This window comes from Abramis brama (assembly GCF_963993115.1).
Source record: "Abramis brama genome assembly, chromosome: 6".
Classification (NCBI taxonomy): Eukaryota; Metazoa; Chordata; class Actinopteri; order Cypriniformes; family Leuciscidae; genus Abramis; species Abramis brama.
In genome coordinates this window covers 25,341,867-25,358,947 of record NC_139968.1, presented here as the reverse complement: position 1 = coordinate 25,358,947, position 17,081 = coordinate 25,341,867, and the positions used below count along the sequence as shown (strand labels likewise).

General features: G+C 34.0%; 2 protein-coding genes across 6 annotated transcripts; one reads left to right on the top strand and one right to left on the bottom strand.

The window, feature by feature from the left end:
* The first annotated feature begins 617 nt into the window (after positions 1-617).
* Positions 618-6,000, top strand: mmadhca (metabolism of cobalamin associated Da). Of its 2 annotated transcripts, none has more exons than XM_084116788.1 (8): positions 618-681; positions 1,332-1,371; positions 1,476-1,620; positions 2,238-2,455; positions 2,536-2,644; positions 2,726-2,847; positions 3,978-4,064; positions 5,607-6,000. In XM_084116788.1, exons 2-8 carry the CDS (start codon positions 1,363-1,365, stop codon positions 5,823-5,825), a joined length of 909 nt encoding a protein of 302 aa, XP_083972914.1. In that variant the 5' UTR covers positions 618-681; positions 1,332-1,362; the 3' UTR covers positions 5,826-6,000. The 2 variants fall into 2 exon arrangements, with proteins under 2 accessions (XP_083972914.1, XP_083972915.1); XM_084116789.1 differs by lacking the exon at positions 618-681 and adding an exon at positions 929-1,032.
* On the bottom strand, positions 5,984-16,854 carry cep70 (centrosomal protein 70; the record flags this gene model as incomplete). 4 transcript variants are annotated; one of them, XM_084116786.1, is made up of 18 exons in its annotated part: positions 5,984-6,123; positions 6,314-6,393; positions 7,785-7,899; positions 7,986-8,154; positions 8,232-8,381; positions 9,968-10,126; positions 10,499-10,597; positions 11,316-11,418; positions 11,488-11,565; positions 11,721-11,809; positions 11,882-11,996; positions 12,073-12,132; positions 13,134-13,309; positions 13,708-13,888; positions 15,037-15,160; positions 15,748-15,847; positions 16,257-16,279; positions 16,730-16,854. In XM_084116786.1, the coding sequence occupies 17 exons, from the start codon at positions 16,263-16,265 to the stop codon at positions 6,065-6,067; spliced, it is 1,866 nt and encodes a 621-aa protein (XP_083972912.1). The 4 variants fall into 4 exon arrangements, with proteins under 4 accessions (XP_083972912.1, XP_083972913.1, XP_083972911.1 ...); XM_084116787.1 differs by having other exon boundaries at positions 16,758-16,844; XM_084116785.1 differs by lacking the exons at positions 16,257-16,279; positions 16,730-16,854 and having other exon boundaries at positions 15,748-15,859.
* Between the last annotated feature and the right edge of the window lie 227 nt (positions 16,855-17,081).

Below are 17,081 nucleotides of genomic sequence, written 5' to 3'. Positions count from 1 at the left end.
TTTTACTTAATGCAATATGTGGGTAAAATGGCCATAAATTAATATTCCCATTCAATGCAATGTATCTATATTTGCACATTAATGTGTTCTTGGAGCAACATAATTGGAGTAATAACTGGCAACATTTTAATAATAATATCTAATATTTGATAGGAATATTGATGTATAATTTATTTCCATATTCTCTTGTTGTGTCTCCCAAAATGCCTGATAAACATGATTTAAGTCCTGATGTCCTCTACAGTGGACACGTATGAAATCAATGCTATGTTCTGGAACAGAAAATAATTTTTTTATTTGAAACCCCATAACATTTTCCTGAGATGTTGGTTTATGAAATACAATTTGAAAAGTAGTCCGATTTAAATTATAATTACAATATATTATCATATTTCCTACATTTGATCACTAAATTAATGTCAGCCCTGAATGTTCTCTTTACAGGACACCCAGGTTGTGACATGTGACATGTATGATGTCAGAGAAATTCACTAAAATATAATGTCCACTACAGTGGATAAAAGTCTATTCCTGGGTCCCAGGATATATGATTTTATTTATATCTTTTGTTATTTTGTGTTGTTGCTGCTTTTGTACTGTGCGGCGCTCCGTCATGACGTCATGACGCTGATCGTGCGGACGTGATGATCAGCAGATCAGAACCTGGAAAAGACAAACAGGGTGAGTGAGTGGAACATGTTGTCCTTTACCTTGAAAACGCCTTAAAAATAACGAGACATCACCATTAAACCTGTGTCATACAGATCTATAATAGCAGAACAGCGTGTCGATCACAGTTTGACGCTAATGTCACGTGTTCGCTGTGCTTTAATCGTGTTTGAAGTGAAAGTGAGCGGATCATAACTGTTGTTTCGAGGTGTTTACAAGATGATCTATGGGGAAAACAAAATAACACTTAACCTCTACCATGACAGTCTGTACTCATATACATGTGCATGTGACAGAGCTTTACATTTAACCGCAATTTATGAAGAGTGTTGTCAGAAGCAAGGAAAACAAGGACTTTTATGGGTATTTTTATTGAGTAAAATCTTTAATACAATATTACATAGAAATACTCAAGTCTAAAATATTATACATATAATACAAGTTATTTTATTATATTTATTTAACCTTTTTAAAACAGTTATGTAATTTATATAAATTATGTAATTACATGAGGAGCCACACGTTTCTTTTTACGTGTATAGATTTATTTATTGTTGTATTTTACATTATATGTTATTGTATTTTCTCATTGTTACGTATTTTAATATGAAATAAGTTCAGTCTTTAAAATGAATGTTTGCTATATTTGTTTGTGTTTGCAGGTTGCAGTGAAGTGGAGCTGTGCACAGCATTATGGCGAGTGTGAGTATCACTCATCATCATATGATCATTTGATGAGTGGGTCTTGATGTGTGTGTAACGCTGTGTGTGTGTGTGTGTGTGTGTGTGTGTGTTGAATAATGCAGGTGCTGTGCCGGAGGGTTAGACAGGTCAGCCAGTCGTCTGTGGTTCACACACTGGTTCAGAGGATCGTGGCTGTCAGAGGGTTTTCAGCCGCTGGTTCGTCTGGATCAGATGAGCCTTATATAGCTGTACCATCTCAAAACTCAGGTCATTATGAAGGTTTCTGTAACATGAACGTGATTTATATTTATTTATATGCTTGTGGAGGGGCCATTATACAATATATATATACAGGGCTGTTTCTAGCCTTTTTGGCACCCTAGGCAAGATTCCTATTTCCTATTGAAACTGTTGAAATTGTTTATATGTGGTACTTTATTTTTATATGCATTTTATATATATATATATATATATATATATATATGTGTGTGTGACGTGTGTGAATAATATATATATATATATATATATATATATATATAAATAATATTTTTAACATTTAATTGTTCAATATTAATCTATAACAATGTAAATATGGATATATATTTACATTTATATTACTATATTTATGTATTTGAAATCTATTAAAATGTTTTTTTTATTAATATATATTTGCTTAACATAAAATGTTTAATATAGGGTACTGGTAGATAGTTGTATATCTTGTTATTATATCTATATGCATTTAATATTAGCATATGTATGTGTGTGTGTATATATATATATATATATATGTGTGTGTGTGTATGTGTGTAAATTGATACATTTTATTATATTAATATATTTGTATTCTTATATTAAATGTTTGTAAATGTTGTTTCTGACAGGTCCTACCACAGTATGGCCAGATGAGACGATGGGTCCGTTCGGGCCTCAAGATCAAAGGTTCCAGTTGCCAGGCAACGTGGGTTTCGACTGTCACCTCAAAGGTACCGAGTTACAGATGAAAGTCCCGGTCCACCGGACGGTCCCGGATGTTTTAACCACCCCGTCTAGCGCAGAGAGGCACGAGTTCATACTCGCACAGTTCGTCAATGAATATCAGGTAAAAACCAGTTTTAAGGTAAAAATTCTTCAGTTTTGTTCTTTATTCTTACAGTGACTGAGTTGATTTGTGATGTTTAGGGTAAAGAAGTTTCTCTCATGGCGCAGAGAGTCAGTAAAGCTGAACACTATTTCAGTCAGTCAAATGTGGAGTGTTCCATGCATTCCTGTCCGGAGCTGCTGAAGAAAGGTGCGCACATATAAAACACCTGTAAAGCATCTTTAAAGTTACTAGAACATTTTTTTAATAACCAAATCCTTGTCTTGACAGAGTTAGAGCTGTTTTTCCCAGTGCTGCCAATGAGTCCCATCACTGTCGTCACGGTAACACAAAAGAACCAGAAGTTGGGAACAGAGGAACTGAACAGAGATCAGGAGGAACTACTGGATCATGTGAGTTTGACTGGAAAATTACATATTGACTTAAAAAAATTATATTAATTGCATTGTGATACATATTTTTTAATTGTACATATTTATTAATATATTATTATATTAATATATTTAACATTTTAATATTAGTGTATACATGTTAATTGAAAATAATTTCTGTATTACAATGATAATCATCGATAAGAAAATTACAAGAGTAAGATATTGAAGATTAAAGTGCTTGATTGTCCTAAATATAATATATATTTTATATCTATTGATATAAATATATAATACAACATTATGAGGATGAAGATTTTTAAAAATGTTTTTGAAAGAAGTCTCTTCTGCTCACCAAATTATTGCATAAAAAAACTGTAATATTGTGAAATATATATATATATATATTTTAAATTCTATTTTAATGTTAAAATATAATTTATTCCTGTGATCAAAGCTGCATTTTCAGCATCATTACTCCATTCAGTGTCACATGATCTTTCAGAAATCATTCTAATTAGGGCTGTGTTTGTGTTCACATAATATATGAGTGTGTACTGTGCATAATTATTTTGTATATATAAATACACACACATGCATGTATATATTTAAGATTTTTTTATTATTTATACATAAAATATTTATATTTATATATAATACAAATTATATATACAGTATATTTAAGCAAATATTTCTTAAATATATACATGCATGTGTGTGTATTTATATATACAAAATAATTATGCACAGTACACACTCATATATTATGTAAACACAAACTTTTACTTTGGATGCGATTAATCACGATTAATCATTTCACAGCCCTAATTCTAATATGATGATTTGATGCTCAAGAAACATTTATTATTATTATTAATGTTGAAAACAGTTGTGCTGCTTCATATGTTTGTGGAAATGGTGATACATTTTATCTGGCTTCTATGATGAATAGAAAGTTCAAAAGAACAGCATTAATTTGAAACAAATCTTTTGTAAAAAAAAAAAAAGAAGTCTTTACTGTCACATGTGATTAATGCCCCCCAAATATATAGCATTTTGATTTGGTGTAGAATATGAACTTGATGTGGTTATGAGAAATTTTCCCATTTCGTTAGTAAACTGTAAAGTAAAGATGTGACGTTTTGTTGCAGTTTGTCAGCGGTGCTAAAGAAATCTGCTTCACGCTGTGGAGAGGAGGATACTGGGCTGATTTCATCAATCCGTTGTCAGGGAAAGCTGTAAGTACCTTTATCTCTGTCGAAACAGATGCTTGGAACTCAGGGTACATTTACACCACAACGATGTACTAAAAAACAAAGTTTTCCCTTTGCGTCTTTCGTGTACAGGCGACAACTAGAGATGCACCGATTGATCAGCTGGTGACCGGAATTGGTCGATTTTTACGTGATCGGCCATGACCGGCGACCGGCCGGTCAGTCTGACATATGCCGTGCCGGTCAAATGCACTCGGGCGCCGCATGATTAACCTTTTGAGCGGTACGGTCTCATATATGGGATTTTTATTTCTGTGCCCCTGAGAGTAACGTTACAGCGCCACACTTAGAATGTTCAGTGACGTCGCATAACTGCCAGATTCAAACTGCTTTCGCGCGTTGGCTGTCGCTGAGCCAGAGTCGGACGCGTTCAGCGCTGTCATATCACAACTAAGCAGTGTTTTCAACCTCATAATGTTTATTTTAGGTTTCAGATATTTAAATACACATAAGCACGAGTAAAACAATACATTTGGAGTTTGTAAAATGCACACTGATGTCTGTGGAAGCAGCAATAACAATCTATTCAAATATAATTTGCCGACATGTGTTATTCATATCAGACGAACATAGTGGAAGTACCTATAAAGTTTACTCTATTCTTCTCAGCCACTTTCTTGCATTTATTTCGGGAGAAACTGATGGAATTCACGTGCTGTAAATCCGACTGACAGGACAACATTGCGGCGCCCATCTCATGCTATATATCAAGATTATTTATAAAGGTTTTTAAACGACCAAACACACTCACTCACACGTATTTGAGAATCGGAATATTGGATAGGCTAGTTGATGACATGGTAAGCAAGTTTGTGAATATTTTGAATAAAAAAGGAAAAGCGAAATAAAAGCGACACATGTCTGTCATACAGTATTATTGTGGCTGTGGTGTACCACATGACGCGTCGCCATGGAAACATTAAAGGGAACCGTCGCCTTCAAAAAACTCACTCTGGGGGTGGGGGTGTCAGTTCGAATATTTTAAACTTACATGTGAAAGGGTTAAAGAAAAGATCGAAAATAAATATTTGTGTGTGCTGTAAAGAGGTTTAAAAAAAATTAAATCGGAATCGACTAAAATCGGTATCGGCAGGTCAAAATCGGAAATCGGAATCGGCCTAGAAAATTGTAATCGGTGCATCTCTAGCGACAACATTGTCACGGATGTTCACACAGATCCGCGAAAACGACTAAAATCGCTGTGCTATTCATGCCAGGCCAGTAGATGGCGATGTCACTTTTGTAAAAAAAACACTACGCGCTTATAGACTGAACCTGTAATGTGCATGACGTCACCGTTTTCATGAATTCGCGTTTTTGTAGTTTACATGGAGATTATGGTATCATTTTCAAAAGCTTGCGTTTCCAGGCCGCCGTTGCCGTGTAAATGAACGGCCAAAACGCATAAAGTTTTACAGTGTTGTGTAAACAGCCCTTAAAAGGTTTGTGTACATTCATCTCTAAGTATTTACAAGTTCAGAAAAGCATGTATTTTTCTTATTGCAGTTTTTTGGCGATCAGACGGCGGACTCGGTTCTCCAGCAGGACGTTCAGCCTCACGCTGGCTTTCACATCGAGGACCTGGCGTCTTGTACGGTCATACGACACGTGTCAAAGGAGACGCCCACTTTTGTGTTGACGCTAATCACTAACGCGCCTTCCAACAGTCTGATCATGGAGAAACTTCTTCAAGGACACTCCAGCTCTTCAGAGGAAGGGGACTGATGGACGTTTTCTGCACAGTATTTCTACCAAAAAAAATATAGTAGTTTCTTAAAATGAAAGAGATTTTGAATACGAGATGTTACAAAAACCGTGCTGTTGTGAGCCGATTCAGAAAACACAGCAAATATGCTAATTTATTTATAAGATATGAACAAAAGGTATTTTCTAATTAATACACAGCAAAACATTTAAATTCAGTTCTGAAACCACATGGTGCTTTACAACACATCAGCCTTTAGTCACACCGCTGACTTGAGAGTGCGTACGGTCGGTAAAACGTCATCTAGGGTCAAGACGTCTGAAAAAGAGAGGAAACTGGAGCTCAGCTTGTGCCACAACATAATGTTAATGTCTGTGTGACGATGTTTTTAGGAGAACTTGAGATCTGCGCTTTCATGGTTGAAGTTCAGATACACTAGAATACTGATGTACTGTATGTATTTGAGTTTGACTGACTCTTGTTGAACATGAATAAAGTTTGGTCTCACCCAGAGTTTGCAGAAGTTCCAGTATAAATGAGTGGAAAACCGGAAAGAATTCCTCATGTTCCTTCAGCTTGACAATGATACTGTAAAATACAAATGTCACTATGAAAACACTTGCTGTCTGTTATTCACTTGCAGTTTCCAAATGAAGAAATGAGCCTTCGTGTATTTTGTGTAAATTGTTCCTGAATTGATATTAAATTGACGTAAAAAAAAAAGAAGAAAAGAAATTGCATTTTTAAGCAATCATGCTTTCTCAAATGACCTCAAATGCAAATTTAAGACCATTTTCATATTTAATTTAATAATTTTTATAAACCATTTTTACATAAATGAAAGCAATAAATTGTCAATTTACATGAAAGGTAGGCAACACTATAAGGTTCAATTCATTAATGTATTGGTTATCATAAAATAATGAGCTAAACTTACCTCATATACTTATTTAACATTACAAGTTATAAATTATTGTATTATGAAAACATGAAACAAGTATATGTATAAACTTAAATACTGTAAAAACATTTTCATTGTTGGTTCATAATACCTAATGCATAAACTAATGTAAACAAATTGAAATATTATTATTCTTTAGATGGTTGATGCATGAAATTAAATGAGAAAATGTATGCTTTAGTATTTTTTTATAAACCATTCTAAAAATAAATAGAAACATTGAATGTCAGTTTGTACAAGAAGTTGCATAATGGATAAAAGCATCTGCTTAATGTAATGTAAGAAGTTTGTAACAGTTCAATTCGCCAACATTTACTTTAAAAAAAAAATGTTTAAAAAATGTTTGGTTCATCATTAGTTCATGATATCTAATGCATTAACTAATGTAAACAAATAGAATATTTGTTGATGCATGGAATTAAATGCGAAAATTGATATTTAATAATTTTATATATATATATATATAAACCATTCTTACATAAATTGAAAGACTGCATTGAATCAATTTACATGAGCTGGAAATCATTCATTTAATTAATTTGTTTCATTAATTACTACAAATATAAATGTTAATTGATACAGATTTTTAACATTGCACATTTTATGAAGTAAGGGTATTATAACTTACTGTATTATGAAAGAACATGATTTAGCATTATTGACAACAGTATATTTATGCATTTACTAACTTAAATGAGAGTAAATGCTGTTAAAAGGTCACAATACCTAATGCATTAACTAATATTAATTTTCACATTTAATTCCATGCATACACTTTATTTTTTTAATAAACAATTTTACATAAATTGAAGCAATGAATAGAATGTCAATTTAGGTTTGATGAACAACATTTTTTAATCGGGTAAATGTTAATGTTTTGAACATTTCAAGTTGTATAAATTAAAAAGTAGAGTTGATAAATGACGGGAAAACAGTTTAGTTAGTTCACGCATTAGCTAATGCTAACAATCATAAAGTGTTGAGCACAATCAAAAATTCAAACAAAACATGGACATACCTGTCAATGTCGCTGCTTTCCAGAAGGCTGTGGAGCTCCTGATTTGCTACGTTTCCTGACTGGGACACAATCGCGGCTACTTTGTTGACAACCTCGCTAGGGGGCGCTCTGTCATCTATCACAAGATATGACAACGTTAATTCAGAGAGGAAGAGGAAGCTCACACTCAAGTCAAGTAGATATGCTCAGACATCTCAATACCCAATTCCAGAACATCTCTGAGGTTCCTCATGGCGTTGTTCATCTCGCCCAGCTTGGTGTAGACCTCATTCATGCGAGGATAGATTCCTGTCAGCGACGGGGCGTCAAAGAGCTTCTGGAAGTGGGCGACCATGGACTCCAGGGTGTGTCTGGTGGGACTCCGCAGAACCTGAGGAATGGCGAGAATATCATCAGCTGGTGGATTATTAAGAACGCTAAGGGGAGAGTTGAGTTTAGGAGAAGAACCTTGTCTTCTGATGCCGTCTCATCGAGAAGCGTGTCGACGATAAGCATCAAGTCTTCCACCCGGACGGAATCTGAAGATGTGGTAATGCCGCTCTCGGGCTGCCATGGCAACAATCTCTTCTCCAGTCTGATGAGGGCACGATGAAGATCCTAGTAAACCAAAGCAATCACATTCAAACCCAATGATTTCCTTCTTGCAGTTAAAGTGAGGTCACATCAGCAATATTTCAGTGTGAGCTCAGCTGTGCTTCATACATCACTACACTGTTGACAGTCAACAATGAACCTTTTTTAGGGATGCACCAATATGAAAATTTTGGCCGATACAGATGACCGATAATTATGTATATTTAAAAGCCGATAACTGATATATTGGCCGATAAATCTAAATCCAAATTTTTATATAATTTTGAGAGCTTGATTACAAAAACAAAAGTCTCACCATTAAATGTCATGTCCCAAGCACAAAGTTATAATGTTCTCATTATAATTTTATGTAGCCTATATGAATTTGTTGCACTTTACTGTATTTTCCTTTTTGAAGTAATTCCAATCATATTTCAAGCAATTCAAAACCATCATGGTGAACAAGTACCCTAGAAATTCAGAGTTCTCGCGAGAGCACAAGTTGAATTTGCTCAGCGAGTTACTCTGGCATCAAGTAATGATGCTCATTAAATATGCCCTTGTATCCGAGCTGCACCAATCACATGGGGTTATCTGATATAGGCGGGCCAGAGGCGAGATGACGACAGCGCTGTGACGTCGAAGTCATTAGTAAACATTGCAAGATGGCTATGGATGAACACCAGTTGTTTGAAACGGCTTTGGCCGCTACAATGAACGAGTTAGACTTGGCTTTTTATCTAAAAGAGGAACAGAAGACGCCGCTCGAATCGTTCCTTTGCAAGAAGGACGTTTTTGCTGTTTTGCCGACCGGATACGGCAAGAGTATCATCTACCAGTTAGCTCCGCTGGTAGCTAAGGTATGGGGCTTGTTGTGATTGGTCGTAGTGTAATCCAATTGCGTGCAGTGAGATTTTCAAATGCATGCTTGGTGCCGCCCCTCGAGCTGGCCGATTTTCATTAGTCGATGCCAGGTCTGGATTTCCAGGCTAGTGAACAGGTGTCTCAGCTGAAGGAAATAATAATAAACTGAAATGACTGGATTTTGCATGTGAAGGGTCATCGAACGGTAAATTTGACCACACTTTTAGTTAAATAAAAATTTCGGCAAAGTTTTGTGGCCACAATATATAGTATGTATGTATATAGTATGTATATGTAGCAATGTATGAAGTCACTTTCAAACCAAGTAGCTTTCTGCTGGTTAACAGGGTGATTCCATGTAAATCGTTTACCCTCAAGTTCCCAATCGTATAGATTCCTTTTGAAATCAATGAATATTTGCCAGTGAAAATTTGTAGAACAACGGTAATTTCCACCACACCATTAATTACATTTCTGGATTTTTCTGGATTTCTGTCATAGTATAACGATGTACGAAGTCACTGTCAAACCAAATAGCTTTCAGGTAGTCAACACGGCAAATCCACATAACAAACTTGTACCCGTTGCGAAATCTGAGTGGGGAAATCTTTCACCCTCAAGCAAGGATTGCGTGGATTCCTTTTGAAATGACTGAATTTCACCCACGAAAATTCGCCGAACAAAGCTAAACGTGACCACACCTTTAGCTAAATTCATTGCCCAAAAGTTAACCAGATTTTACTCACTGCTAGAGAGGTTAATTGTTGGCTCCAAACATCCAGGGTGGAAACAATCAGCTCAGACTTCGCCTCCCGGCCGAGCTCTGGATTAGATTGAACACGCTGCCTCAGCAAACCCAACGGAGCCCTCGGATTGGTCAGGACAGTGGTGATGTCATGTAGGATCTGCCAGGTAAATCAGATCATAATGTCAGAAAGGCATCGGCTACATTCCGAATGGAATAGTAGCGCACTGCATTCTATTTTAAAATAGTATGTTAAATAGCATGCGTTATGCAAAATATGCTTGTCACATGACCTCACTTACCAGAGTTCATTCAGCAAGTTGCATCATTTTTGCATACAAATATCTTATCTTTCGTCAGTCTGATTAAATAATGAGTCAAAAACGTATTTGTCGCATTGAAAAGTTGGTCGCATTGAGTTTTATACATAAAACCATATTCTATGCATACAGCATTGGTATACCAAAGAGTAGTATCACAGTATGCCATTTCGGCATAATAAATTTAGATACGAATCAGTTTTTAAGTTCACCTTCTCCAGTTTGGTGGCAGATTCAGCCTGTTTGCATCGAACTTTCACCGCAGAAATGAGATGATTGACGTTTTGCACACCGAGTTCTGTACAAACATCCTGAAAAACAACCAAAAACATATAAACCTCTAAAATCTGATTCAAAGCAGTGTTATTGTAGCAGTTTTATTAAGAAACTATTATAGTTTTTATACATTTAAAAAAAAAATGCATATTTTCTGTTTTCATTTGAACTAAAAAGTTTGAGCAATTTTGTAGTGTTTTTGTAATTTTTATTTTTTAATGTCCATATGATTTTTTTCAGTAATAGTTATTTTAGTACATCAAGTAGAACTAAATGAAAATGAGAAAAGCTTAAATAAAATGTTTACATTTTAATTCAGTTAACATTTATTTTATTTTAAGTAACAATTTTTTGTATGGGTTTAGTTAACTATAAAACCCTGCTTTGCTGATTTAGTTGTGCATCTACAAATTTAAATAATAAAATGATTTTTTTTTTTTAAATCACAATTACTGGGTGAGGATTTTTAATAATAATAATAATAAAAAAATAATAAAAAAAAATTATATATATACTGTATATATATATATATATATATATATATATATATTTTTTTTTTTTTTTTTTTTTTTGAAAAATATAAATCAATAAAAATAAGCCTCCCCAAAATAAATAAACAAAAATAATTTGCAGGGTTACTTGTGTCCAATGACTTTCAGTTGTTCGCAATTACTAAACAAATTCTAATTTAAATAATAAATATACAAATAAAACGCACAAATATTAGAACAGTAATAACAAATCTCCACACACCGTAAGGTGTCTCTTGCAGTTGTATGCGTCCAGGTGCTGGATGCTGGTGTTATCCGTGTTTGGCGTCTCAGCCGAGTCCTGTGGTTTGAGTGCTTGAGATGACCTGTTCAACAAGTCATTCATTAGCTTGATTCATTAGAAGAAAACAGTGTTCGCTCTCTGCAGATCTTACCTGATGTTGCTCTGCTGAATCATTCGGTCCAAGCGTCTCAACTGCTTTTTGCAGGTCTTCAGTTCTTTTATGGTGGGTCTAAAACATGAAACATTAAAAATGTCACCAAATAAACCAATTGCAACAGTCAGGTACTGGAAGTATAAACTAAATTTTCTCCATCTGGAAATTGATTGAAAAAGTAGGACACTAATGCTACTCTATAGTAAAAGCTCCAAAAATGTGGTACCAACCTGGACTCCAGATCTTCTTTTAACCGCTGGATTTGGGTCCTGAGTTCTTCTCGCTGGGCTTTGGTCTCCTTCAGCTGCTCCTGGTATGACTGCAGTCGAACAGAACCATGTTCACATGTCAAGACGGCGAACAGAAATCAAACTTTTATCATTAATCATACCTTTAAAAGGGTTTTATAGTTGGAGGAATAGTCAATGGCATCTTTCTCCACTGTGGATCTGTTCTTCTGGAAGTTTGAGGAGTCTTTCTTCTCTCCTGAGCTGCTTTTATACAGTCTGCAGGAAAACATGACACTGATGTTTTGAGGAGCTTTCATCAATAATTGAAATTTAAAATATTTCATATGCTTACATTAGTTCATTACGTAGCTGTTGTATTTGGGACTCGTACATGTCAATGACGTCCAAAATCCTTTAAAGAAACAAGAACAGTGTCAGCTTCTGCAAGCCCAGAAACAAATTATTTCTTCTCTTGCAATTACTGTGTTGATTTAAAAAAAAAATATATATATATATATAATAATAATAATAATAATAATAATAATAATTATTATATATATATATATATATATATATATATATATATAACAATTTATAAATGATTTTGGAAAATGTAAAATTGTTTTGTAAAAATCAATAAAAAATAAGGTCATCAAAAAATTCTCATGTAAATAATAAAATTATGTTATTATGTTAACTTAAATAATAAATATAAAAAAAATATAAAAAAATATTGACAACATTCTATAATCTATTTAGGCTAATGACTTCCTATTGTTTGCAATTACTTGGTGAGTATTTTTAATAGTAATAATACATAAAAAAAAAAAGAGAGATTTAGGAATATTTTTTTTGAAAATTTTGAAACATTTTAAACAATAAAAATAAGCCTCCGCAAAATAAATAAATAAAAATAATTTGCAGTGGTACTCGTGACCAATGACTTCCACAATTACTAAACAAATTCTAATTTAAATAATAAATACACAAATATAAATATATTAAAATAATAAATACATAAAATAAGAATTATGAGAGATAACTGAGCGATTTATAAATTATAAATTAAAATGCAATGTAATTCAAATAAAATCTAATTAAAAAATAAATTCTATTTTTTTTTAAAATATAGAAAAAAACGTTTCCAGTTTTTCGCATTTTTGTAAAATTCTAATTCTAACTCTTTGAATACTTTTGACCAATGACTGAGTTGTTCACAATTACTAAAACAATTCTAATTTAAATAATATATTTAGTAAAAAAATTATTAATTTTTATTTATTTATATTTATATGTATATATATATATAAAAATTAAAATAATAATAGTCAAATAGAAATGTCATTTTTAAAATTGTATTAATTTCCATGACATAAACACACAGCCGATCCCATGATCCTCTTTGGCACTCACTGCTGGTCGGTGGTGGAGTTGTGTCGGGCTGATCTGCGGTGGATCTGTTGGAAAGCCTGGTTCTGGCGGGTCACGCGTCTCTCCTCGTCCCGCACAACGTACTGGAGCTTCTTCTGCAGATGAGACACTTGCTCCTTCTCCTGAGAAAGCTTCAGCTCCAGAGACTGAAGGCGCTTCTGCACGGACACACAAACACACAAAACAACAGCTGATAACTGATAACTAGAAAGCATATCATTTAAAGGTACAGTAAGCGATTTCTGAGAAACGCTGTTAAAAGTGGATCAGACTGAGCACCAAAACACACTTGTAGCCAATCAACAATAAGGGGGCGTGTCCACTCATGATGGGGGAGGAGAGAGAGTGAGAAAGGGAGATTTGAAGAAAAACTGTTATTAAAAAAAAGCATTATTTTGCTTCGCTTCATCCTTGATTAAGAGACATCCACTGTTGCATTTGTGTGTTTGTGCATTTTGTGGGAGGAGCAATGAAGGAGGTGTGTGTTTGTTTGGGCTGATTTCAAAGATCAACAGTTTCTTATAAATCGCTTACTGCACCTTTAATGCATGAATACCTCAGCATCTCGCTTTTCCTGTTGCAGCTGTTGGAACTGGCCGTGCTGTTGGGCCGCTTTATTGATGTATGAGTCCTCCAGGTCTTGAACTTTGACCTTCACCCCATCCAGGATGCCCTCCAGCTCGACAGCCCTTTGAGACTGCTGGGCGGCTCGCGTCTGATGCTGCTGCACTTCATCTCTGAAAATGACGAAAGCATCTTAGCATCTGCTAGTTTTTGCACTTTCATTTGGCATAGATCAGCTGTGTTGTGAACACGTCTGTCCTGTCAGCTGATCTCATATCCCTACACTCATCTCGGATTATATCACATTACAGCAGGTGGTCAGCACCACTGTCGTTTACATTATTGAGCATGTCCTCGTCCAGGAGCCTCCCTGGAGAAACAACATGTGCTGAACAATTCAAATATTAAAGAGTCATTTGAATATCTATAATGAAATGCCAATCGAGAAAGGAGTGAAAAACATGTGTATGTAAAGTAATACTTAGTGTCGAGGTCACATTTCACCACAAAATTATATTTTGCATAAAGAAAACAAAATCTACTTTTAAGAGACCTAGGATTAAAACATAAGCACATCTTTCTTTGAAAATATCATCACCGCAAGGAATAAAAAAAACTGTAATATAGTAATGAAATTCTTTTTGGTATATATATTTTTAAAATTAAAATCAACTTAATTTAAAGTCAGTACAACATATTTAACCATGATGGATAAAACCTTTTTTTTGCATTACGGTAATGAGAATTGTCATTACCGTCGCAGTGCAAGCATTTGTAATGGCTCCAAAAATATGCTTGATTTTATAATATATAATTTATTATTTAATTTACTTGATTTAGAGGTGAAATGTGATCAGGGATAAACCAGGGTTAAATTACTTTTTTTAAATTAAAATACACAAACATTTTATTTTGTACACGTTTAATCATTACAAATAAACTTTTTACTTTTTCATGTAACAATTTTTAATTATTCATAATTTTTCGGTTATGGTCGATAAACAAAATGACTGTCGATGTAGTATACTCTTTTGTCTGATATTAATAATGAAAATTAGACTTTAATTTTGGCATTACAGTAATGTGAATTGGGGGGAAATGTGCTTACTTGTCATAGAGAGAAAAAAATCGTTAAACCAGCTTCACTTTCTTTATGCAAAATATAATTTTGTACTTTTCATTTTAAGGTGAAAAATGACTCGTATATGGTAACAGGTATTGTGAAATTCACTGTACTAAACATAAGTAATTTGTGTCATTACCCAATTTCTAAACATAATAAAGACTATATTAATTATGCATCTGTGAATGCTGGACTCACTTTAATTGGCTGTTGGACTGAATGAGCTCTTGAATTAGACCTTGTCTCCTTTCAGAATCCGACAGCATAGTCTTCAACATCATGCGGAAGTTAGACGCAGACTTGCGCTCTAACAAAACCAAATCTAGACAACAAACAAACATCATCACAAAAATGCACTGACACAGAAATATTGGTCAGTTCTCATAATTAATATTTATTTATTTGGTCAGTAGCCGGAAAGATAACTGATATTATACATCCATTCTGTTTTTGTTTGCTGTCGTTTTTAAATTATTTAATACATTAAATTAAAACCCTATGTTTACTGCTAATTAAAAAAAACACTATTATTACCCTTTTATCAGCACAAAAATAGCTAGAATTTTATCATTTTCTTCAAAAGAAATCAAACATCTAAGCATTATAATTTACATAGCCCTGATTTTATCTGTCCGAATTTGCTGAGAGTCATTTATAACAATTATATGACAAATTGACCAATATATAGCACATATAGTCAAGCAATATATTGTGCTTCTCTAAAAACAATTAACAACTGTAAAAACAGCTAAATATTAAATAGACATATTCAATCACTAAAAATAGTAAAATGTCCATATTATTGAATTATTGAGCTATAATTAATATTTCATATATTTATATATAATTTAAATACATAAATATTAATATATCACACGAACACATCAGTGATAGTTCTTTAGACGTTACCTGCAAGGTTCTTGTTCTCTGTTGGATCTGCAAAGTTGACAGGTTTGAACCCATGATGCTGCAGCAGCCTGTTCACAGCGTCCCACTCTCTCTGCTCCTGCTGCAAGAGCATTGCAACATGTTATACTCACATGCATTATTACATGTCATTAACTAATGCATGCTGAAACATCTGAAATAACTGCAAGCATATCTGAATAGTCTCAATTCTGCCACCTGAAACTGGCTGTAGGTCCACAAAAACACGTATGTTTTGTCCCTGGACTGCAATGCTGCAGTCAGAGCTTTTCTATCCATCTTTATCTATGCCAACCACACATGAACTATGAGCTACAACACTATTTTAAGCATCTTCTCATGTCTTCCACCTTTCCTCAGACCTGATCAGCACTGCAAACCCCCTCTTATCCATCCACAGCAGGTGGAGGGAACCGACACAGATCGGATTACTATCCCTCCTATCAGAAAGACAATAAGAAGAAACACCCAGACATGATGGACCTGCTCACCTGCTCCATCCTGAGCTAAAACCCTGTAAGAAAACAGATGCATGTTTAGTTTGTAATGCACCTTGATGGAAATGCATTTACACACATGCATTGATTAAAGTGACATTTTGTTTGTCAATTTGTGTAAGATATGGTAGTAAACGCTAATACTTCAGGGAATACAATGGTATTATCATGGTATTTGTGAACTAAAAGTAGTGTTTAAAGACATACTAACAAAAAATAAACTGCAACCATACTACAGTATTCTTGGAAGTAAAGAAAGATAGTACTATTAAAAAAAAAAAAAAAAGGTATAATATTTCAATACCATGGCAAAATATGAAACTGCAATGCCCAAAAATATGGTAGTATTACCATGGTAAACACAAAATAAGCAGTATAGAAACACTGCAGGAAAAAACAGTGTCTACAAATGCGGCTTGAATTACATTTAAGTAAAACATTTCCAAATAAATTAATATAAACCATACCTTAAAACACTGATGATTAATTACTAACCTATTACGCCTTCAATTTATCATTTTATAAACGGACCAACTCTCTGTTTATTGTTTCAAACGGGTTTCAAATAACAGCGGAAACTGATGGACGAAACACTTCCCGTATTTAGACCAATAGGAGGACAGAATGACTAAACCACGCCCATTACGCAGTTTGCGCCTCAGTACTGACGTTTCCCTCTTAAAAACTGGCTTGTAGCTACTCGTGTCCACTAGATGGCTGCAGAACCATTAAAAGCGATTTAAAATAAGGTAGGTATTATTTTATATTATGGAAATACATAGTACAGTATTTAATTATAATATTTATATTTGTTAATAA

Bases quoted from the DNA above. Each gene is read 5' to 3' on its own strand.
- mmadhca (XM_084116788.1), top strand. The intron at 2,645-2,725 runs GTGCGCACATAT...TTGTCTTGACAG, and splicing joins TCCGGAGCTGCTGAAGAAAG to AGTTAGAGCTGTTTTTCCCA. The intron at 2,848-3,977 runs GTGAGTTTGACT...GTTTTGTTGCAG, and splicing joins AGGAGGAACTACTGGATCAT to TTTGTCAGCGGTGCTAAAGA.